This window comes from Hylobates moloch, unplaced genomic scaffold (genome assembly GCF_009828535.3).
Source record: "Hylobates moloch isolate HMO894 unplaced genomic scaffold, HMol_V3 SCAFFOLD_18, whole genome shotgun sequence".
NCBI lineage: Eukaryota > Metazoa > Chordata > Mammalia > Primates > Hylobatidae > Hylobates > Hylobates moloch.
The window spans coordinates 79,575,648-79,600,647 of NW_026652293.1; the positions used below are offsets into that span (position 1 = coordinate 79,575,648).

Here is a 25,000-nt window from a genome sequence, read left to right on the forward strand (position 1 = left end):
GCTGTGGCTTCTGTGCAGGGTGGAGTTAGTGCCCCATCCCATTCCCTGGCCCCATGGCCCCTCTGAGAAGACCCTCCACGTACTGCCAGGCCTTGACCACCACGTACTGCCTAGCCCCACATCCAGGAGGCATCGACGTGCTCACCTCTGATTGGCAGTGGGCATGCAACCCTGGGGCAGACCCCTTAGAATCCCAGGTACGAGAGAGCTAGGTGAGGGCAAGGGTGGCATCGGAGTGAAGGGGGTCTGCCTCTCCACACCTGTGGGTATTTCTCGAAAGGTGGAGACGAGAGACTGACTAAAGAAATAAGACACAGAGACAAAGTATAGAGGCAGAAAAGTGGGCCCAGGGGACTGGCGCTCAGCATACAGAGGACCCGCACCGGCACTGGTCTCTATACTGAGTTCCCTCAGTATTTATTGATCACTGTCTCTACTATCTCGGCGAGGGGGCTGTGGCAGGACTATAGGGTAATGGTGGGGAGAGGGTCAGCAGGAAAACATGTAAGCAAAGGACTCTGTGTCATAAATAAGTTTAAGGAAAGGTGCTGTGCCTCGATGTGCACGTAGGCCAGATTTATGTCTGACTTTACACAAACATATCTCAGTGCAGTAAAGAGCAGTACTGCCGCCAGCATGTCTCACCTCCAGCCATAAGGCGGTTTTCTCCTATCTCAGTCAATAGAATGTATGGTCGGGTTTTACACCGAGACATTCCATTCCCAGGGACGAGCAGGAAACAGATGCCTTCCTCTTGTCTCAACTGCAGAGGCCTTCCTCTTTCACTAATCCTCGTCAGCACAGACCCTTTACGGGTGTCGGGCTGGGGGACGGTCAGGTCTTTCCCTTCCCACGAGGCCGTATCTCAGGCTGCCTCCATGGGGGGAAACCTTGGACAATACCCAGGCTTTCCTGGGCAGAGGTCCCTGATGCTTTCCACAGTGCACTGTGTCCCTGGTTAATCGAGAATGGAGAATGGCGGCGACTTTTACCAAGCATACTGTCTGCAAACACATCTTTACCAAGGCACATCCTGCACAGCCCTAAATCCATTAAACTTTGAGTCAATACAGCACGTTTCTGCGAGCACAGGGTTGGGGCTAGGGTTACAGACTAACAGCATCTAAAGGTAGATGAATTTTTCTTAGTACAGATCAAAATGGAGTTTCTTATGTCTTCGTCTTTCTACATAGACACAGTAACAGTCTGTTCTTTCCCCAACACAGAGAGTGTCACCACTGTATGTCAGCCACTGGGGGACAGGGGACGGGCTTCAGCTTACGCCCACCTTCCAAATTCTACCCTCTCACCTTGGCAGAAGCTGGCCAAGAATTGGGGCCGATGGATGGGTGGGGTCTGCAGACGACACCGTGTTCAGGTCCCCATGATGGCCTCACACATGGGTGGTGGCCCTACAGCTCCAGGTGCCACACACACCCCAGCCCCTGCTCAGGCTCTGATCTTTGAGAAGGGGGAGCAGCAGAACCCAGGCACTGACCCCACAGTGTCACTCACATCCACAGACGATTCTCCACACAGGCATCAGGTCTCGGTCCTGGCCACTTCCTCCTGCAGGGTCTCAGCTCTTTCCCGGGACTCACGTGGTACTTCCTCACATGTGGCTCTGGTAGGATGCACTGCTCTGTACCCAGGGGCTCTGAGGCCACGGCCACGCAGAGTGTAAGGGCACAGGTTGGGTGCCCATTGTGGGGACCCTGACTGCAGCACTCCCAGACTATCCTCGGGCATGCTGCCTCCAGGCTTAGCTAGGGCACCAGTGGAAGTATGCACTGCTCTGGACTCTGCAGGAGGAGGACAACTGTCACCGCGTCTTTATGTTCTCCTGCTGCTGTCACTCTGTGCTTCTCATCTCCTTGTGGTAGGATTCAGGGCAGGCTCTCTGAACACCTTGGGGGAAACAGCAGAGTCTAGCAAGGAAGAGAGAAGCCCAGCTGCAAAGATGAAAAAATGGCAGGTGTGACATGGACCCCCATTCCGATTCTGTATTTAAATGAGGTCTTCCGGAACACCTGCTCTGATTGGATAATATGATAATACTTCAAATATATATAATATATATTATATATAATATATAATATATTATTATATATTTTATATATATATAGTTTTTTTGTTTTTTTTGAGATGGAGTCTCGCTCTGTAGCCCAGGCTGGAGTGCAGTGGCGTGACCTCGGCTCACTGCAACCTCCGCCTCCCGGCTCCTGGTTCAAGCAATTCTCCTGCCTCAGCCTCCCGAATAGCTGGGATTACAGGCATGCACCACCATGCCCAGCTAATATTTGTGGTTTTTTTTTTTTTTTTTTTGAGACGGAGTCTTGCTCTGTCACCCATGCTGGAGTGCAGTGGCACGATCTCGACTCACTGCAATCTCCGCCTCCTGGGTTCAAGCTATTCTCCTGCCTCAGCCTCCTCAGTAGCTGGGACTACAGGCGCCCACCACCACGCCTGGCTAATTTTTGTATTTTTAGTAGAGACGGGGTTTCACCATGTTGGCCAGGCTGGTCTCAAACTCCTGACCTTGTGATCCACCCGCCTCGGCCTCCCAAAGTTGCTGGGATTACAGGTGTGAGCCACCTCACCTGGCCAATTTTTGTATTTTTAGTAGAGACAGGGTTTCACCATGTTGGCCAGGCTGGTCTTGCACTCCTGTCCTTGTGATCCACCCGCCTCGGCCTCCCAAAGTTGCTGGGATTACACGTGTGAGCCACCTCACCTGGCCAATTTTTGTATTTTTAGTAGAGATGGGGTTTCACCATGTTGGCCAGGCTGGTCTTGAACTCCTGACCTCATGATCCGCCCACCTCATTCTTCCTACTATGTCTCACTGTTTTTTTTTTGGTTTTTTTTTTTTTGAGATGGAGTCTCACTCTGTCAACCAGGCTGGAGGAAGTGCAATGGCATGGTCTCAGTTCACTGCAACCTCCGCCTCCCGGGTTCCAGCAATTCTCCAGCCTCAGCCACCTGAGCAGCTGAGACTACAGGCACCTGCCACCACACCCAGCTAATTTTTGTATTTTTAGTAGAGACAGGATTTCACTATGTTAGCCAGGCTGGTCTCAAACTCCTGACCTCGTGATCCGCCCGCCTAGGCCTCCCAAAGTGCTAGCATTACAGGCGTGAGCCACCGTGTCCGGCCACTGTGCCCCACTTCTACACAAGGTAATAAGCAAGCCTGGGTGAATTCCTCTTTTGGTGCCAGCGGAAAAAGCAAACTACTACACAAGGCTCTTCTTCAGTACATGCATATACAAACTCTCACCCCGGCCCCAAACTAACCGTAACAAAAACCTAAGCTATTCTCCTTTTCTTATTCTCTCAGGCCACTTTTTGACTGAGAGTCCTGCCCTGCTCTCCAAAGACCAATTACGGAAGTAATAAACACTTTCTATTATCTTGATGTATAATTAGCATTATTAGTCTCAACATCTGGCTCAAACTTGCGGCTGGGGGCCACCTGCCTCTGCAGATGACCATAACAGCTGTAGAAAGGTAGAATGGTGTAAACATTGCAATATACTTTGATTTTTTTCAGTCGACAAATCTTGCAAATCTTTTCATATCAATAAATGCTACCCCCCATTTTTAAGTGTGTATGAGGTCATTTATCCAATCCTTTCTAAATAGACACTTGAATTATTTCTAATCTTTTGCTATTACAACTGTGAATTAAAACCCATACTGTCATATCACAGAACAATTGTTCCTTTCCACTTTTATGGTGCTTGAAATATACTGAAAATGAAAAAATACACACACACACACACACACAAAGCACACATACACATCTAAAAGGGTCTCGCTCTATCACCCAGGCTGAAGTGCAGTGGCATGATCATACCTCACTGCAGCCTTAAACTCCTAGGCTCAAGCCATCCTCCTGCCTCAGCCTCACGAGTAGCTAGGAGTATAAGTGCATACCACTACGTCTGGCTAATTTTTTTTTTTTCTTTTTTTTTTTGAGATGGCGTCTCGCTGTGTCACCCAGGCTGGAGTGCAGTGGCGCAATCTCGGCTCACTGCAAGCTCCGCCTCCCGGGTTCACGCCATTCTCCTGCCTCAGCCTCTCCAAGTAGCTGGGACCACAGGCGCCCGCCACCACGCCCGGCTAATTTTTTGTATTTTTTAGTAGAGACGGGGTTTCACCGTGGTCTCGATCTCCTGACCTCGTGATCCGCCCGCCTCGGCCTCCCAAAGTGCTGGGATTACAAGCATGAGCCACCGTGCCCAGCCATCGTCTGGCTAATTTTTAAAAATTTTTGTAGAGACAATGTCTCTCTATTTTGCCCAGGCTAGGCTCTAACACTTGGCTCCAAGCACCAAGCAATCCTTCTGCCTAGGACTCCCAAAGTGGTGGGATTGTAAGCATGAACCATGTGTCCAGTCTGAAAATATATGAAAACTTCTGGAATGCAGTGAAAGTATTGCTTAGAAATTCACAACGTTGAATGCATACATCACAAACAAATAAAATTATACACCCAACGATGTGATCTTCTACTTTAGGTCACTAAAGAAAAATTAGAACAATATAAACCAAATTCACTCAAAAGAAATAAAAACAAGATGACAAGTCAATGGCACAGAAAATAGAAAATCAACAGAAGAACTCAATGGAACAATAGCTGTTTCTTCATAAAGATCAACAAAATTGGTAACTGTCAAGCCAGGCTAACAAAGAAAAAAAGAAATCACACAAATTACTATAAGGTGAGTACAAAAGTAATTGCAGTTTTTGCATTCTTGGAATTTGCTGTTTGTTACTGGAATACCCTCTTAAATAAATGTGGTTATGTTATACATCATTTAATGGGCATTTCTTGCCTGTTTTTTTTTTTTTTTTTTGCCAATGACTTATTACTTGTTTATTTTAGACTATGGAAATGATGTTAGACAAAAAGCAAATTCAAGCGACTTTCCTTATTCAAGTTCAAAATGGGTCATAAAGCAGGGGAGACAACTCACAACATCAACAACGCATTTGGCCCAGGAACTGCTAATTAATGTACAGTGCAGTGGTTCAAGAAGTTTTGTAAAGGAGGCAAGAGCCTTGAAGATGAGGAGCATAGTGAGCAGCCAACAGAAGTTGACAACGACCAATTGAGAGCAACCATTGAAAGGATCCTCTTACAGCTATACAAGAAGTTGGTGAAGAACTGAATGTCAACCATTCTACGGTTGTCTGGCATTTGAAGCCAACTGGAAAGGTGAAAAAGCTTGATAAGTGGGTGCCTCATGAGCTGACCAAAAATTTTAAAAATCATCCTTTTGAAATGTTGTCTTCTCTTATTCTATGAAATGACAATGAACCATTTCTTGATCAGATTGTGACATGCCACGAAAAGTGGATTTATACAACAGCCAGCTCAGTGGCTGGACTGAGAAGCTCCAAACCACTTCCCAAAGTCAAACTTGCACCAAAAAAAGGTCACGGTCAGTGTTTGGTGGTCAGCTGCTGGTCTTCTGATCCACTACACAACTTTTTGCAGTGAAAACACTTCCACAACCAGCAGGATGCATAAAATGCTTTCCAAGAGTTCATCGAACCCTGAAGCATGGAATAAACAAGGTTATTTCTCATTGGCAAAAATGTGTTGATTGTAATCGTTTCTTTTCTTTTTTTTTTTTTTGAGACAGAATCTTACTCTGTCTCCCAGGTCGGAGTGCAATGGCGCGATCTCGGCTCACTGCAACCTCTGCCTCCTGGGTTCAAGCGATTCTCCTGCCTCAGCCTCTTGAGTAGCTGGGATTACAGGCACATGCCACCACGACTGGCTAATTTGTGTATTTTTAGTAGAGATGGGGTTTCACCATGTTGGTCAGGCTGGTCTCAAACTCCTGACCTTGTGATCCGCCCGCCTCAGCCTCCCAAAGTGCTGGGATTACAGGCGTGAGCCACTGCGCCCGGCCCATTGTAATGGTTTCTATTTTGATTAATAAAGATGTGTTGCAGCCTAGTTATAAAAATTTAAAATTCATGGTCCAAAACCACAATTATTTTTGCACCAACCTAATGAGAATTAAAAGAGGCCTTTATATTAGAGATCCCATGGATGATAAAAGAATACAGAATATTACAATCTCCATAACCCACAAACCTGGTAACTTAGAACAACTGGATGAATTAATTAGAAGACACAATCTATTAAACTAAAACACAGGAGAAATAGGTAATCTAAATATATTTATATCTATTAATAAAATGGAATCAATACCTAATAACCTTCCAGAGAACTTATATATTCCAAAAATCTGACATTCTGTCATGTTATTCCAACTGGTGGGATTCAGGGGTTTCCATTTTGACAAGAACATATAGGTGGGTCGCACACAATTTTAGTACTCATTGGTCAGGAAACCCATGCCCACTATTGGATGTCGCAGAGTGGTGCATTATGGAGAATTTAGGCAAGATAATATGGTTTTCAGAGTTAAAGGAAGACACCTGTCTTATGTACAGTAATTCGTCATAATATCCTAGGGGATACCACATTTAAACTTTGGGGTATCCCCAGGTATAATTCTTATTTGAGCCACATGTGAATTTCAGACACGGAGGCTTCCCAATTTTGGTGCCTTTCAACAAATGTTGAAGTTAATTCACAACCTACTTTGTGGAGGCATAAAATTCAATGAGCACTCATTTAACCTTTTATTTTAAATATGCTTTTAGTAAACTTTGCATTTCCAATTAGGTGAAATTTTAAACCTGTTTCAGTTTTTATCCACTCTTTTTAGGCGGAGGGGAGTAAGGGTTGCTTTAAGCTAGGAGGGACTCCCATGTACCCAACCCATTTGTGTAAATTTCTTCCTTCAGAGTTCTTCAAATCAGCATCACCACTGTTAAAAGGCCTCCCATATGGTAATAATTGTGGTACAGGGTTTTAAGAACATTAAGTTTATGTCTGGCTGAATTAACCTCTTTGCTGTGGCACAAGGGGGCCATAGGTGTTTTCACCAATTACGAAGCGGGTTCACTGTGCAATGACTACCAACTCTTCTGAGAACAATGAGATCAAACACATTCATACATAAATCCCATGAAGTGAATTTATTACTTACAAATAGGAAACAAAAGACAACAGAAGTCTAGGATTCAATATGAACTGCTACCATAAGATCAGGAAAGCTATCCAGAGCAGATGGATGGAGCCTTGACTGCAAGTGCTTCACTTGCACTACAACTGAGGGACCCCAAAAAGCAGCCCACCTTGGGTTTTATATCCCAGGATGTGATTTGCCGGACAAAAGTGTTAAAGGCCATTCTGTCTCGAGCAGGGACTATAACAGAGCCTAGGCTGCTCTGGCCAATGTCAAGTGGTTATCAGGATATCGCATTCTCAGCATATTGTACAGTTATCTGGAGAACTACCAGTAAGAAAGGGAGGAAAACTGTGTCAGTCTGAGACTACTTGGAAAACTGCCCTGCACCCTTAAAACTGAAAGATCAGGATATTTGTTGTGACAGAGGCACAGACAGTAGCGATAGTGTTCTTGTAAGCCATCTACTAGTTTTCTCGACCGGAGCATGGCACCTGACTGCTTTTCTCTTTCCTTTCAATGGAAACTGTTTCAGAATATTTTGAGTTTCTATGTATATGGAGTTGCAGCACATGATCACTGGCAGTGTAGACTATCTGCATGGTCAAAGGAAAGAGTTCAGGAGCCCATCAACCCACACTGGAGATGACCACCTAATCCTCCAGAGAGTGCCACTCAATCTTCCTGGGGTTAGCTCCACATGCAGTAAGGCCATTATGTCTAAGACCATCAAGCCTTGCAGTCTGAAGATTAGACTTCTGACATGCTGATAAGCAGCAGTGATAAGAAAAGCCCACACACTGGCTAGGAATTTTTCAATGAAAGCAGCTGAGATGCTTCTTCATATGCTTTGGCAGGGACTAATATCAAACTATTTCTTCCCATTTTCTTTACTCATCAGTGCCTGAACCATGAGGCACCATAGATGTACACCTCACCAGGAGGGTGTATGGGACAGCAGCAAGGGGAGCAGCAGCACAAGAAACAAACAAGGCAACTACTTCTGCCTGCATAACAATAACTACTGTCTTGGGAGTGTACAATAATTAATAATGTTCACATCACTGCCCTAAGCATACAGTGATGGTGACCAGAGTAGATGCAGTGACTACAGAGATACAGCCTGATTCTTGCTAATTAGGACTTAAGTGTTGGCTTATGTGCTGTGCTTTTGTGCATTAATAAGCAAGTGGCTCAAAACTGCCTGCTAAGCACAGGCTAAATGTCATGCTGGGGTGCAATTAGACATTCATGTCTAGGAGATGAGAGCATTTAAGTGTGGGAGAAGACGACAACACCTGAAGACCACAAAACACTGTGCAGACCAAAGTGAAGGCCCACCGTCAGCTCATGGTTCTGACCCAGGTGACTTCTGATGTGTTATGGAACCAGTCAGCCGACAGCAGATAGATAAAGTTGAGCAGGTGTCCTGCATGAGGGCTGGTCCATTCCATTTGTGTTGCCAGTTGTTTCAATAGCGTCTCATGCACCCCATTGGTGAGGACAGAATTAGCACCCTACGTCTACTGGCACCATTAAACACATGACATCTATTACTAAACAGATAAACTAGACATCAGTTATTAATCACATATAGGAGGATGGTGTAAGCTCCCACAGGCCCAAACAGGGATTAACTTGGGAGCAGAGAGTGGTATAGCATTAAAAAAGTGAGGATGTTCCTTTGTTCCTACACGAGTATGTGACTGGTTTGTCTGTTGGCTGGTAGGGAATTGAATCACGTGACACTGACTGGTAAGACTGTAATACTGTAAAATATATAAACTATAATACCATAACGGTGTAATACTATATACAATACCAAAGGCACTGACGGAAAACCCAACGCTATCATATGTGACTGTGAGACTGAATGCTTCCTCCCTCAGATTGGTTACAACGTATCGTTCCATCACCGTTCTCTCTCTTTCATTCAAAGTGAACTATCCAAACAACAGACAGAAATAATAAAGGGCAACAAATGCAAAGAACTTACGAGATGATACTCTGTGGTAAACTTTATGTACTTAGGAATTAATACCAACTCATTATTAGCAAAAAATAAACATCTTTACACCAAGAGTAGTTTTTCCTTTAATAAAAAAATGTGGAATGTGTATAATGGACACGGGATAACCAAAATTTGCCAAATGAGGCTAGTAAAAAAATCCCAACACTTAACAATCATTATTCACTGGTCCATTAATCACAGGACAATACATACACATTAAACTTACCCGGAAGGGCACGGTGGCTCATGCCTGTAATCCCAGCTCTTTGGGAAGCTGAGGTGGGCAAATCATGAGGTCACGAGTTCAAGACCAGCCTAGCCAACATGGTGAAACCCTGTCTCTACTAAAAATACAAAAAATTATCTGGACATAGTGGCGGGCGCCTGTAATCCCAGCTACTCGGGAGGCTGAGGCAGGAGAATCGCTTAAACCCAGGAGGCGGAGGTTGCAGTGAGCCAAGATCGCACCACTGCACTCCAGCCTGGGCAACAGAGTGAGACTCCGTCACAAAAAAAAATAATAAAAAAATTAAACTTACCTACATATTAGAAAAACATCACAATTCAACCATGAATCCAGTACATTACCACATGAATAGACAAAAATTCTACCAACAAACTTAAGAAAATATCACTACTATGAAATTCAAGTACTACTGCTTAAAAAGCATTTACAGAACTCTCACCTCAAGGTTTCCTTGCAAAATAAGGTGAAATGCATACTCAAGACTCTTTAAGAATGAGCCACTGATAAAAACAATATACTTGTAACTTGTGTAACAGTTCATACCTGTACATTTTTTTCAAACACTGCACGATAATTAATTTGCACCAGGCTTTCCAAATTAGAAAAGTTTCACTTATAGAACTTCTTTCCAGTGGGAGTTTTCACATGACTTTTCAAGTAAATGTTAAAACTGAAAATATTCTTGCAGTTTCTAAACTATTAGAGTTTTAATCCTGTGTACATTCTTGTATTTACAAGGTCCAGCTGCAGTGTGCATTTTCATATGTCCTTGAGCAGATATGAGAGAAATGAAACATTCCCACATTCTGGACATTCATAGGGTTCTTCTCAGGAATGAGCTGATGTCTTCAAATGGAACTGAAACAACTGAAGGCCTTAACACAAATTTAAATGCAAAAGGCTTTTCTCCACTCCGAGTCCTCCCAAATCTTCAAAAACAAGAAAATCTGAAGGCTTGACCACACTTCCTACATTCTTCAGGTTTCCTGCAGTGTGAGCTCTTTCATGTTTATGACGGAATGGGAAAGAGTAAATGCTTTACCCCATTTCTTACATGCATAAGGCCTTTTTTTTTTTTTGAGATGGAGTCTCACTCAGTTGCCAGGCTGGAGTGCAGCGGCACAATCTCGGCTCACTGCAACCTCCGCCTCCTGAGTAGCTGGGACTACAGGTGCCCGCCACCATGCCCAGCTAATTTTTGTATTTTTAGTAGAAATGGGGTTTCACCATGTTGGCCAGGATGGTCTCGATCTCTTGACCTTGTGATCCACCCACCTCAGCCTCTCAAAGTGCTGAGATTATAGGCGTGAGCCACCACGCCCAGCCGCATAGGGCTTTTTTGAGATGGAGTCTCACTCTGTCGCCAGGCTGGAGTGCAGTGGCATGATCTCAGCTCACTGCAACCTCCAACTCCCTGGTTCAAACGATTCTCCTGCCTCAGCCTCCTGAGTAGCTGGGATTACAAGCATATGTCACCACACCCAGCTAATTTTTGTGTTTTTAGTAGAGATGAGGTTTCACCATGTTGGCCAGGATGGTCTCAATCTCCCGACCTCGTGATCCGCATGCACAGGGCTTCCCCGCCTGCTACCCACAGCTTTTTATGTCCTTGAAAAACAACTAAGACAACTGAAATGTGCCACCATGCCCAGCTAATTATTTATTTATTTATTTATTATTATTTTTTGAGACAGAGTCTCATTCTCGCCCAGGCTGGAGTGCAGTGGCATGATCTCGGCTTACTGCAAGCTCTGCCTCCTGGGTTCATGCCATTCTCCTGCCTCAGCCTCCCGAGTAGCTGGGACTACAGGCGCCCGCCACCACGCCCGGCTAATATTTTGTATTTTTAGTAGAGACGGGGTTTCACCATGTTGGCCAGGATGGTCTCGATCTCCTGACCTCGTGATCCACCCACCTCAGCCTCCCAAAATGCTGGGATTACAGGCATGAGCCACCACGCCCGGCGTTATTTTTTGTAAAGACAGGGTTTCACCATGTTGCCCAGGTTGTTTCACATTGTTTTAATCCAGGCTGGTTATGAACTCCTGGGCTCAAGCAATCCACACACCTTGGCCTCCCGAAGTGCTGGGATTATAGGCTGAGTCACTACACCCAGCCCCTATATCATGACTTCTTTCATGGCGAGTAAGGTGACTGGAACGAGTGTAGGCTTTACCGCATTTCTTACATTCATAGGGTTTTTCTCCAGTATGAATTCTTTCGTGGAGGTGAAGGGAACTGAGGCGACTGAAGGCTTGATCACACTGTTTACATTCATAGGGTTTCTCTCCAGTATGAGTACTTCTATGGTTACAAAGGGAACTCAAACGACTAAAGGCTTTGCCACATTGTTTACACTCATAGGGTCTCTCTCCAGTATGAATGCTTCCATGGTAACGAAGGGAAGTGGAACAGCTGAAGGCTTTATCACATTTGGTACATTTATAGGGTCTTTCTCCAGTGTGAGTCCTTTCATGCGTCTTAAAAGAACAAGAAAATCTGAATGTTTTCCCACATTCCTTACACTCGTAGGGTTTCTCTCCAGTGTGAGTTCGTTCATGTATTAGACAAGAACCGGAAACAGTGAATGCTTTACCACATTGTTTACATTTATAGGGTTTTTCTCCTGTGTGAGTTCTCTGATGTCTTTCAACTGAATTGAGAAAATAAAAAGCTTTCCCACATATCGTACATTTATAAGCTGGATTTCCACTGTGCATTATCATGTGTCTTCTAACACCTGGAACAGAAACGAAGAATTTCCCACACTGTTCACATTTATATTGCTTCTCTCCATATGGTTTGTATCCAGAGTGAGCTAGGATGTGCCTATTGAGGAGGGAATGACGTACAAAGACTTTTCCACAAATACTGCATTCACATTGTTTTAATCCAGTAGAAATGTTCTCGTTCAGATCAAGATTTGGAATTTGGCTGACAACTTCTCCATACTGACTACCTTCTTTGCTTTCACACAGTTTCTGTACCATATGTTTTCTGTAAACAAAAATGACAAACACATCATTATTGGTTGGTTTATTAATAACTTTCTACTTATTAATAGGTCTTGGACTTACACTGCTACCAATACCAGGGAAAATGCATTTTTTTTTTTTTGCCATGACTCAATTATTTGAAAGTAAATGGGTTACTACTGAAAACACAGCTACCACCTGCATGGCTATGACCAAAATAGTAATATTCATATACACAGTTTTGTAGTACTATTTTCAAGTAAACTGTTTTCCAAACACTGACTGCTACATTGAAGTACGTTACATTTTGGGTGAAATTTTTCTAAAAATAAATAAATTTCAAGTGACTCTTATTTGTTTTGATTGTTTTTAAGTTCATGACATGCTAAGATTCCTTCAGAGGACTTTATTTCCTCTGCTCAGTGCAAATTACCTTATATTTTTCCCAGGTTTTTCGAAGTGATCTTCAATATTCTGGTCTTTCCATTTGCTTCCTAAAATGCAGACCCACAAAATTATCATGAATTATTACAAACTATAGGAACATTACTAGATTTAATGTTCATCGTACACAGTGCCCATGCCTGATTTATTCACCAAATCATTCCCTTGCCACATTCCAAATCATAAATAGCACTGATGATAGGGAAATACTTCTGTAATTAAGTGAAATGTGTTGTCATTCTTACCTACAGAAGCCAGGTTCCTGCAGGTTTCCTGCATCACTTCTCTGTAGAGATTCTTCTGAGAAGAATCTAGCAAAGCCCATTCCTCCTGGGTAAAGTTCACAGCCACATCCTCAAAAGCCACCGAGTCCTAGAACATTCCACCCATGTGGATAGAAGGATGGGTGAGACTGACAGCACTGGGAATCTATACTCAATTCATAAGCTGTTTACATGATTCTATAATTTCCAAGCATGTATTCTATGACTTGTCACAACTCTTACTCTGTTCACACATACTCCCTCCCACACAGGAGTACTAATGCTAGAATTGAACTATTCAAAAAGGCAACCCGCAAAGGAGAAATATCCATCTCATTAGAGAATCCAGGGAGTAAGATGTGCTGCTAGGTTATCTCTTAATTTCACTTTGTACATTTCTAGTATCTGTCATAATAAAGTCCTACCTGATGTGCATAAGTGAGTTAATATTATCACTCCTGAGACTACTTTTTCTTAAAAATGCCTGATCACGAAGTTCAATCTTTGTTTGTATCAGTAACTTACATTTTGAAAGGGACTCCACCAACCTAAGTAATAAGAATGACTCACTGCATCTAAATGGCTTATGCAATATATTTGCCAAAACTTTTTCTGCTAAAGGTCTATTATTTTGTGTCACCGCAGTGGTGCTCAGGGAACTAGACACCAAAACACAATCTGAACACTAAGTGTTTAATGAGTTTCCCTGGCAGACAATATTTTACATGTGCTGTCACTTGTTAATTGGGGAGTTGAGCCCATTCCATGTGATTACACCAAGAAAGAATAGGCTTATTAAATTTAATTGAGTAGTAAATAAAACCAATAATTGATATTTAATAATACTAATACAACAGTTTTTAAAATTTCTATTGCACAATGTCAAGGCAGAATGGAATAAGAGGAAATATGGCACATGTTTTTTAAAATGACATTAATGTCACCACTTCCAGATACTATTCCTAGGAAATCATATAAATTCCCAAATCAGGCTTTTTTAGGCAAGAAAAACTACTTTTTCATACCTAGTAAAAATGACAAATGTCTAATGATTTTTAGTCATCTAAAAAAAGAGTGATGGCTTGCCTAACATACTTTTAAGATTTTCAAACGAAAATATTCAGGACAGCACAGTATTAGCAGAGAGATGAGCAAGCAGACCAAGGGAAAAAAAGTCTTAATGACCCAGCATTTATATGGGAAGTTGATTAATGACAGAGTAGGCACTGTAGAATAGAAAAAGAAATCACATGCACTTTAAAATATGAGGCAAACCAGGCTGGTACCTACTTGGGAAAACGCACTGCTTTCTTCTCTATTCCATGAACAATAATCAACTTATTATATATTCAAATATGAAAGATAAAACCAGAACACTTTCAGAAGTCACAGGAAGATTTTTTTTTTACGAAGGGTTAGGCAGAATCTTTTTTATGTAAGAAAAAAGTGATAAAGGAACAGACAAACTCAAACATATTAAAATTTAGGGAATAAAAAGAAAATAGAGTGGGCCGGGCATAGTGGCTCACGCCTGTAATCCCAGCACCTTGGGAGGCTGAGGCGGGCGATCACCTGAGGTCAGGAGATTGAGACCAGCCTGGCCAACATGGCAAAACCCGTCTTTTTCTTTTCTTTTTTCTTTTTGAGACAGAGTCTCGCATTGTCTCTTGGGCTGGGGTGCAGTGGCAAGATCTTGGCTCACTGCAACCTCCCCCTCCCGGGTTCAAGCAATTCTCCTGCCTCAGCCTCCCGAGTAGCTGGGATTACAGGTACCTGCCACCATGCTCAGCTAATTTTTTTGTATTTTTAGTAGAGACCAGGTTTCACCATGTTGGCCAGACTGGTCTGGAACTCCTGACCTCGTGATCCGCCCACCTTGGCCTCCCCTAGTGCTGGGATTACAGGCATGAGCCACCGTGCCAGGCCTAAAACCCTGTGTTTACTAAAAATACAAAAATTAGCTGGGTGTGGTGGGTGCCTATAATCCCAGTTACTCGGGAGGCTGACACAGGAGAATCACTTGAACCCGGGAAGTGGAGGTTGCAGTGAGCAGAGATCACGCCACTGCCCTCCAGTCGGGCTACAGAGCAAGACACCATCTCCAAAAAAAACAAAAACAAAAACAAAAACAAAAAACAAAAAACAAAACCCTCAGATATCCCGATAACAGGATACAGATGTGTCCACTGTCATAAATTCTTCACCATGCTACAAGAGGGGAACTGACATTTTGGTGAATCTTTGTAAATCATCAATTTATCTATCACACTTCTATTTCACCAGTAGCATTTACAAAGCCAAGCCTACAATTCCCTCTGAAATTACCCCTAAAAAGAACAGACGTTTAAAACTTAACTACACTCACTCTGGGGAAGAAATAAATAAGAATTTCCAGCAAATAAAATACATCATTTTACCTTGCCTCTTTGGAAATAGTATTTTTATCCTTCAAGCTGTACTGACAAAATGTATTTTGCAGTCAATGAAAAATTGAAACGCAAATAAATGAACAAGCCTTTCCAAGGTAACAAACTCAGCGAGAGGCAGTGCTGACTCCAACACAGACCTTTCTAACTGTCACAGCAGGCAATTCTATGGGACACCCATCCTGTTCAGTAAAGTACTCAGTGACCACCTAGGAGGCACTGGTACTGCTCTTTGTCCTCTTTTGTGCCTTAAGTGCATTTTAATATTCAGGTTCTTGCACATCTTCTCTGGGGTGGGTTTTCCTTGTCCTTTGGGACAGTTTTTCTCTCTTCACAAGTCTGAGACAATCTAGAGAGCAGAAATCATTTCTGCCTTTTCCTCTCAATATTAGCATCCAATTGGCAGACCATCGATGCGTCTCTGAGGAATAAAAACTCGGGCTGGAGGAACAAGTTTAATGACCTAACTTTAATGACATTACACTGTATTGTCCATTAATTTAAATGTCCTAAAATTTTAATGACCCTAAGGGGTCACCATTTTAGATGAAACTATACCCGGAGATTCCTCTCAAGCCAAGAGCATCCAGCTGCTCCCCTGAGAGGCTCTGGCCCCTACCTCAGGCTGTCCTTGGGGATGAGATGATCCCGGGACTGATACTCACTAGACCCTCCAATAGACATGGCCACTGTGGGTATCCTGGGTCATCCCCAGACAGTTTTCAAATGCCAGGACTAGGAAAAGACAGGAGGGTGGCTGAGGACACAACACCCTGCAAAGTTTTCACAGGGGGACCTCAACCTAAAGACATTTTGGTAATATGCACACTTAGGAAAGATGAAAAGAATAGAGGCCCAAATATTTTTTTACAGTAGAGTGTCAGATAGTTTATTCTCCGCTTTCCTCTCATGTAAAATGTTTGGAAACAGAAAAATATTTTGGCCGAGCGCGGTGGCTCACACCTGTAATCCTAGCGCTTTAGGAGGCCGAGGCGGGCGGATCACTTAAGGTCAGGAGTTCGAGACCAACCTAGCCAACATGGCGAAACCCTGCCTCTACTAAAAATACAAAAATTAGCTGGGTGTGGTGGTGGGCGCCTGTAATCCCAGCTACTCGGGAGGCTGAGGCTGGAGAATCACTTGAACCCGGGAGTCAGAGGTTGCAGTGAGTGAGACTGCACCATTGCACTTCAGCCTGGCGACAGGGCGAGATTCCGTCTCAAAAAAAAAAAAAAAAAAGAATATGGTTTGCTTCCTCATTAACCTTATCAAAGCCTCTCATTTACGCCCCTCCTGTGGACCCCAAACCACAAACCATGACTGCGGTACCTGGTTTATGAATCGCCGTTTGCTCAAACACACGGTTTAACGTTTTAACAAAGCCGCAGCTTTATTCTAGGGGGAGAAAGGTGGGACTGGAAGCCCCATGAACCACAGCTCCTCCCACGCTGGAACCCCGCACACCGAGACACCGAGTCGGGGCTCTCCCGCATCACCCTCCCCCGGTCACCGCACTACCTGGGTGGGGGAGGCGCGGAGTTCCCGAGAGGGCTCCGGCCGGCGGAAGTGGCGCCCGCAGGTACAGACAGGATGCAGCAGTTCCGCTGCCCGCCCCGCCCCGCCCGGCCCGACCCTGAACAGAAGGGGACTGAGCCCCGGCTACGCCGCGGCGACTCGGTTCGCAGGTTCCGGAGCAGATGGCGTGGAGGCCCGAGTCGCGCCACAGCAGGTTTCAACCAGCCCTCTTGTCCACTTCGGGAAGCCAGGCGCAGTCCACTCACCATTCCTCGGCCTCCCGGGTGTCCTGGCGTCAGCTAGGGATGTCCCAATACCCGCAGGTCACAGGGTGGCAGAGGCTGCTGCAGAGCCACCTGGGCCTCCCAGAGCCAAGAAGTAGCAGCGGAGACAAACAGAAGAGCCGGCTCTGGCGAAGGAGAGACGAAGCACCCGCCAGCCAGATCCCGGAAGCCGCCCTCTCCTTTCCGGCGGCGCGCTTGATTGAACGGTCCCCACCCCAGCGCCCCTGATTGGATGGGGCTTCAGACCCCGCCCCCTCAGGCCCTGAGTGACAGGCGATTGCGATCTCACGTGAGGCTGGATGAGGCCAGAATGACAGCTTTTGGCCTAGCGGTTTGTAGGCGGTGCGTCCTTCCTGCGCTGGGATCTGACCGTGCAAGAAGGACATTCACATTTAACCTTGTATACAAGGTTATAGCTATTTGTGCATAATATATATATAAAATTGGAAGCAATATAATGACAATTCTGTAACTGCCCAGTGGGTTCACCTTGCACGCTACCTAGACAGAGCCGATTTCTCAAGACAGGGGAATAGCAATAGAGAAAGAGTAATTCACGCAGTGTCGGCTGTGCGGGAGACCGGAGTTTTTTTATTTTATTTTTTTGAAACAGAATCTTGCTCTGTCGCCCAGGCTGGAGTGCAGGCTCAGAGTTTTACGATTATTCAAATCAGTCTCCTTGAGCATTTGGGGATAAGAGTATTTAGAAAGCTTGTTTTGCCAAGGTTGGGGATGCATGTGCATGACACAGCCTCAGGATGTCCTGATGACATGTGCCCAAGGTGGTCAGAGCACAGCTTGCTTTTGTTGGAGAGAAATGCTCGGTGCTGCAAAGTGAAACCAGCACTCAAGCGAAAGTTTTCTCAGCAACGCAATTTACTTCTGCAGAAGCGTGCTGCTCGCATCAATCAAGATTGCAAGAGCAGACTGAACAAAGGAAACCAGGGGTTTTTATTTCTAACGCAGTCCCTGTCTCTGGCATGGGCTGGGGTCAGACCGCATGATCTAAACTGACCCGGATGGCTATTTGTGAATATTTTCCCAAATACGGAAGGGGGAAGGGGGATGTAAGTTACAATGGTGGGACGTGCGGTTTCCAAGGGAGAAATGGGTGCAGACCAGGTAACCAAGGGAACAGATGTGAGTTATTGATTAGAACTGACGGGAAGGTTGTTTACAGTAACTAAGGGCAAGGGGGCATGGAGAACAAGAAAGTTGAGTTCGAAAACAAAAAACGAGAACGTTAACATGCCAAACCTTGGAAAAGAAACTGACTGCATCTGACAGTTTTATACATTTTAGGGAGACAGGAGACATCAATGGACATATGTAAGATGAACACTGGTTTGATCCGGGACAACCTGAAGCAAAAGCGGGTCAACTCGAAACCAGGAAGGGGCTTCCAGGTCACAGGTAGGTGAGAGACAAACAATTGCATTCTTTTGAGCTTCCAATTAGCCTTTCCAAAGGAGGCGATAAGATATGCATTCATCTCAGTGAGCAGGTATGACTCTGAATAGAATGGGAGGCAGGTTTGCCCTAAGCATTCCCAGATTGACTTTCCCCTTTAGCTTAGTCATTTGGGGGGTCCAAAACATTTTCCTTTCCAATCTCCCCCTTTTCTTTTAAAAGTATTTTGGAGAAAGCATTTTAGAAGAAAATCAGTCTCTGGTCCCAGGTTTTGTCTGATCTCTCATGGAGTAGCTGGGATTACCAAATTACCAGGCGTGGGCCTGGCTATTATTATTATTTTTTTTTTTTTTTTGGCAGAAATGGGGGTCTCCCTCGGTTGCCCAGGCTGGTCTCTGGTGCCCAACGCCGGGCTCCCCGTAATCTCTACAAATAATCCAGTGAAGGAACGCCAGAGCGTGGAAAGTGGAGGATGACTGACAAAGGACGCCCGAGTACGTTTTCACTTCAAGCTCTCCCGGTAAGTAGGGCGCTCGGAAAATTCCAGGGTAACCTCCGGAAAATATGGGTCAGGCTGAGAGTAAGTTTGCTAATTACTAAAGCCTTGTGCAGCAGTTACTGCGCCGCGGAGGGGTAATTGTGAGTAGCCAAAATCTCACATCTTTGTTCTATCTGGTAAAAAAGTATTCTCTTTGGTTCCCGGAATATGGAACCATGAATTTTTGTAAAAGACTGGGACGAGGTCGGATCAGACTTAAAACGAGCACAACAAGAGGCCACGATATTCCCTTCTTGCTTGGTCCTTGTGGTCTGCAATTAAAACAGCACTGGAGCCCTTCCACACTGAGGAGCAGGAGGAGGAGTTTCAGGATGACATAGAAAAGTTTAACAATCAGGAGTCTAATTATCAGCAAAGTCAACCATCACAGTCTAGTTTAAAAAAGGGCAAGAAACGGGAAGGTATATATGCTAATCTCCAAAAACTTATAAAAGAAACAGTGCCACCTACTTCGCCTTTAGGGGAAGGCCTGGAATGGCCACCCCGGCTCAGCCTTATGAAGTTTTGGAACTGGAGCCTGAGACGTGGCTTGCCGCCCCCATTGTTGCAGGCCCCGCCAGTAACTATGGCAAAGGGAAGCTTCAGGCTCACCCAACAGCCAATTACGATCAGGGAATGAGCCAGCCTTGCCCACCTGTTGATTGTGGTAGAGGAATGCTGCGAGCCGGTCCGAATACAAATTACGGCATGGGGACAATCCAGGCATCCATTCGCCAGGCATGAGAAATGGGGGATTTGGATGCTTTGCAGTTTCTGGTAATTATTTGGCCAGCTGAGGAGCCCAGAGAACGTGCTCAAGCACGCTGGCAGCCATTTCCGTTTAAAATATTAAAATACTTAAAGCAAGCAATTGGACAATATGGGCCAAATTCTCCTTATGTTCATTCCTTGTTACAATCTGTGGCTTATAACAGGCGTTTAATACCTATGGATTGGGAGGCATTAGCCCAATCCACTCTATCCCCCTCTGAATTTCTCCAATTTAAAACCTGGTGGACAGATGAAGCAACAAATCAGGCACACAGAAATGCTCAAGCCCAATGTCCCGTTAATATCACATCTGATCAATTGCTTGGAATCGCATGGGGTACTCTAAATCAACAGAATGGTAATGGGTGATGAGGCTGTTGATCAGGTCAGAGCTATATGCCTAAGAGCCTGGGAAAAAATTCACGACCCTGGTACTACTTATCCTTCTTTTAACTCAGTTCGACAGGGTCCAAGGGAGCCTTCTCCAGATTTTATTGCCCGTTTGTAAGATGCGGCTCAAAAGGCTATTTCAGATTTTCATGCCAGGAAAGTGATCGTTCGGCTGCTTGCTTATGAAAATGCTAATACAGAATGTCAGGCAGCAATTAGACCTATTGAGGGAAAGGCAGATCTAAATGAGGAAAAAGCTTTAAGTGGATACATTAAAGCCTGTGATGGCATTGGGGGGCACTTACATAAGGCCAGCCTCCTTGCTCAGGCAATGGCTGGACTAAGGGTAACAAAAAACACATGAGTGTTCCCCCGGTCTTGCTATAATTGTGGACAGATAGGACATACAAACAGAGAGGGTGTACAAAGAGCCAAAAAAGGCAAAACTCAGGACCGGGCCCCAATTCAAAACGGGGTATTCTCAATTCAGGACGGGACATCCCCGACTCCAAATGGAGTGTTCCCAAATGGACTGAGGCAGGTTTCAACCAGCCCTCTTCCCCACTTCGGGAAGCCAGCTGTAGTCCAGGAAGGTCCCAACGGGAGTTTACGGCCCATTGCCAGACGGCACGGTGGGACTTATACTGGGAAGGTCCAACTTAAACTTAAAGGGAATTGAAGTACATACCGGAGTAGTGGACCCTGATTGCCAGGGAGAAATTCAAATTGTTATCTCCTCCACTGTTCCCTGGAGTGCTAATCCGGGTGACAGAATAGTTCAACTGTTGTTTTTGCCATATGTTAAGTTAGGAGAAAGCTCTACTAAAAACACAAAAAATTAGCCGGGTGTGGTGGCATACGTATGCCTGTAATCCCAGCTACTCGGGAGGATGAGGCAGGAGAATCGCTTGAACCCAGGAGGTGGAGGTTGCACTGAGTTGAGATTACGCCACTGCACCCCAGCCTGGGCAACAATCAAAACAAAACAAACAAACTAAAAATCACATAATAAGCATGTGAATCCTTCACCAGCAACCAAGGTATCCAGGTTCTCTCATCCAAATTGACTAGAAGGATGGTGTGACCCACGGAGAGAAGGAAGAACAGTGTGGTGCTGCGGCCCATCTGAGAGCCAGGCGGGGAAGGGGAGCCTTCTCCCCCAGCCCAGGGAGGCGGTGAGTGAGTGTGCTACCCAGCCGCGGAAACTGTGCTGTTCCCATGGAGCTGTGCAACCCACGGATCGGAAGATCCCACTCACAAACCCACGCCACCGAGGCCTGGCGTCCCAACCCTGGAACGCCCGGGTCCTTACAGCCTTTCAGCTGGAATCTACTTAAGCCTACCCAACTCCCCGGGGAGGGGCAACCAGCACTGGCCGTGGCTGCCTGCTGTCTAAGCCATTTGAGCTCCTTGGGGAGGGGCAGCAGCCAGTACCGGGACTCCAACTGCCTAACGTGCTAAGCTCCCTGGTCGGGAGAAGGTTGGCACCCATTTCTATAGCTCCAGGCTGCACTTTTCCCCTGCTTTAGCCAGGGAGGCTGTACAGCTTGGTCCCAAGACCTGTCCCTACAGCCCAATACACCGGCTATGGCAGTTTGCAGCCAGAGTGCCTCTTCAGGCCTAACCCTGGTCCATCCTTCCTCACTGGGCGGGGCTTCCCCGGAGGGTCTCCAGTAACTTCAGCCAGAGGCTCAGGGACAGAATTGGGATCTCCCTAAGCCTGAGCCTCTAGGGTGCGGGGTGCCCGCAGTCTCCGCGGACCAGCAGACTTAGCTTGTCCTCCTGGTAGTTCTGAGGAATCTCGGCAGCCCAGGTGAGTGGGTTTCCCCGCAGCGAAGCACACCCTCTCCATCAAGGGACGAAGTGTGTCGTTAAACGGGTCCTTTTCCCTGTGCCACCCAACTGGATGAGACCCTCCAACAGGGGTTGTCAGACACCCTATTCAGGAGCGATCCTACTGGCATCTGGTTGGTGTCCCTTGAGGTAAGAAGTCCCAGAAGGAGGAGCAGGCACCCATCTTTGCTCTTCTCTAGCCTCCTTGAGTGGCATCTCCAGCCATGGGAGTGAATCAGATGAATACGGCCTGAAGTGAACCCCCAGCAAACTGAGGCAGCCCTACAGAAGAGGGACCTGACTACTCAAAGAAAAAACAAGCAAGCAGAAACTGACAACAGCGTCAACAACAACAACAACAACAAAGGCCCTCACAAAAACCCCATCCAAGAGTCAGCAGCCTCAAAACCAAAGCTTAGACAAACTCACAAAGATGAGAAAGAATCAATGAAAAAATGCTGAAAACCCAAAAGGCCAGAGTACCTCTTCTCCAAATGATCACAACATCTCTCCATCAAGGCCACAGAACTGGATGGAGGATCAGTTGGACGAACTGACAGAAGTAGGCTTTAGAAGATGGGTAATAAAAAACTACAGTGAGCTAAAGGAACATGTTCTAACCCAATGCAAAGAATCTAAGAACCTTGATAAAAGGTTAGAATAAGGGAGGAGACCACCCCTCATATTGTCTTATGCCCAATTTCTGCCTCCAAAGAAAGAAGTAAAAACTAAAAGGCAGAAATGAAATCCACAGGCAGACAGCCTGGTGCCACACCATGGGCCTGGTAGTTAAAGATCGACTGCTGACCTAATCGGTTATGTTATCTATAGATTCCAGACACTGTATGGAAAAGCACTGTGAAAATCCCTGTCCTGTTCTGTTCTGTTCTGATTACCAGTGCATGCAGCCCCCGCAGTCACGTACCCCCTGCTTGCTCAATCAATCACGACCTTCTCACGCGGACCCCCTTAGAGTTGTGAGCCCTTAAAAGGGACAGGAATTGCTCACTCAGGGAGCTTGGCTTTTGAGACGCAGGTCTGCTGAAGTTCCCAGCTGAATAAAGCTCCTTCCCTCTTTAACCCGGTGTCTGAGGACTTTTGTCTGTGGCTCCTCATGCTACAAAAGGAATTGCTAACTAGAATAACCAGTTTAGAGAAGAACACAAATGACCGGGTGGAGCTGAAAAACACAGCATGAGAACTTTGTGAAGCACACACAAGTATCAACAGCTGAATTGACCAAGTGGAAAAAAGGATATCAGAGTGTGAAGACCACCTTACTGAAATAAGACATTCAGACAAGATGAAGACCGCCTTACTGAAATAAGACATGCAGACAAGAAGAGAGAAAAAAAATGAAAAAGAATTAACAAAGCCTCCAAGGAATATGGGACTTCATAAAAAGACTGAACTTATGATTGACTGGAGTACCAGGAGGAGACAGGGAGAATGCAAACAAGCTGGAAAACACACTTCAGGATATTAGCCAGGAGAACTTCCCCAACCTAGCAAGACAGGCCAACATGCAAATTCAGGAAATACAGAGAACACCATTAAGATACTCCTTAAGAAGAACAACCCCAAGACACATAATCATCAAATTCTCCAAGGTCAAAATGAAGGAATACTGTTAAGGGCAGCCAGATAGAATGGCCAGGTCACCTACAAAGGGAAGCCCATCAGACTAACGGTAGACATCTCAGCAGAAACTACAAGCCAGAAGAGATAGGGAGCCAATATTCAATATTATTTTGTTGTTGTTGTTGAGATGGAGTCTCACTCTGTCACCCAGGCTGGAGTGCAGTGGTGCGATCTCAGCTCACTGCAACCTCCGCCTCCCAGGATCAAGCGATTCTCCCGCCTCAGCCTCCCAAGTAGCAGGGATTACAGGCATGCGCCACTATGCCTGGCAAATTTTTTGTATTTAGTAGAGACGGGGTTTTGTCATGTTGGTCAGGCTGGTCTTGAACTCCTGACCTCAGGTGATCCACCTGCCTCGGCCTCCTAAAGTGCTGGGATTATAGGCATGAGCCACCGTGCCTGGCCTCAACATTCTTAAAGAAAATAATTTGCAACTCAGAATTTCATATCCAGCCAAACTAAGTTTCATAAGTGAAGGAGAAATAAAATCCTTTCCAGACAAATGCTGAAGGATTTCGTTACTACCAGGCCTGTGCTGCAAGAGCTCCTGAAAGCAGCACTAAACACGGAAAGAAAAAACTGGTACCAGCCACTGCAAAAACACACCAAAATATAAAGACCAATGACACTATGAAGAAACTGCATCAACTAACAGGCAAAATAACAAAATAGCATCATGACGACAGGATCAAATTCACACATAATAATAATAACCTTAAATGTAAATGGGCTAGAAGCCCCAATTAAAAGACTTGGACTGGCAAATTGGATAACGAGTCAATCCATCAGTGTGCTTTATTCAGGAGACCTATCTTATATGCAAAGACACACATAGGTTCAATATAAAGGGATGAAAGAATATTTACCAAGCAAATGTAAAGCAAAAAAAAAAAGGCAGGGATTGCAATCCTAGTCTCTGACAAAACAGACTTTAAACCAACAAAGATCAAAAAAGACAAAAAAGGGCACTGCATAATGGTAAAGGGAACTATTCAACAGGAAGAGCTAACTATTCTAAATATATATGCACCCAATACAGGAGCACCCAGATTCATGAAACAAGTTCTTACAGACCTACAAAAGGAGTTAGACTCCTGTGTAATAATAATATGAGATTTTAACACCCCACTGTCAGTATTAGATCAATGAGACAGAAAATTAGCAAGGATATCCAGGACTTGAATTCAGCTCTGG

The 25,000-nt window shown here is 45.0% G+C and overlaps 2 protein-coding genes across 7 annotated transcripts in view; both read right to left on the reverse strand.

The window, feature by feature from the left end:
- The window catches only part of AHCTF1 (AT-hook containing transcription factor 1), a 254,423-nt gene extending 232,849 nt beyond the window's left edge, over positions 1-21,574 (reverse strand). Inside the window, exon 1 of the mRNA XM_058430671.1 lies at positions 21,571-21,574. The gene's annotated coding sequence lies outside the window, so the exon portion shown is untranslated. The remainder of the gene's footprint in view (positions 1-21,570) is intronic.
- ZNF669 (zinc finger protein 669) overlaps positions 159-25,000 on the reverse strand; it is a 49,493-nt gene continuing 24,651 nt past the window's right edge. For 4 of the 6 annotated variants that reach the window (XM_058430679.1, XM_058430681.1, XM_058430677.1 and 1 more), the window contains 3 exons: positions 12,981-13,107; positions 12,725-12,785; positions 8,323-12,313 (listed from right to left, as the gene is read on the reverse strand). In XM_058430679.1, the coding sequence (XP_058286662.1) occupies positions 11,368-12,313; positions 12,725-12,785; positions 12,981-13,107 (1,134 nt within the window). In that variant the 3' untranslated portion in view covers positions 8,323-11,367. Of the gene's footprint in view, positions 1,953-8,322; positions 12,314-12,724; positions 12,786-12,980; positions 13,108-17,205; positions 17,380-25,000 lie in introns of those variants that run through there. The other 2 variants (XR_009210794.1, XM_058430680.1) reach the window with 2 other exon arrangements.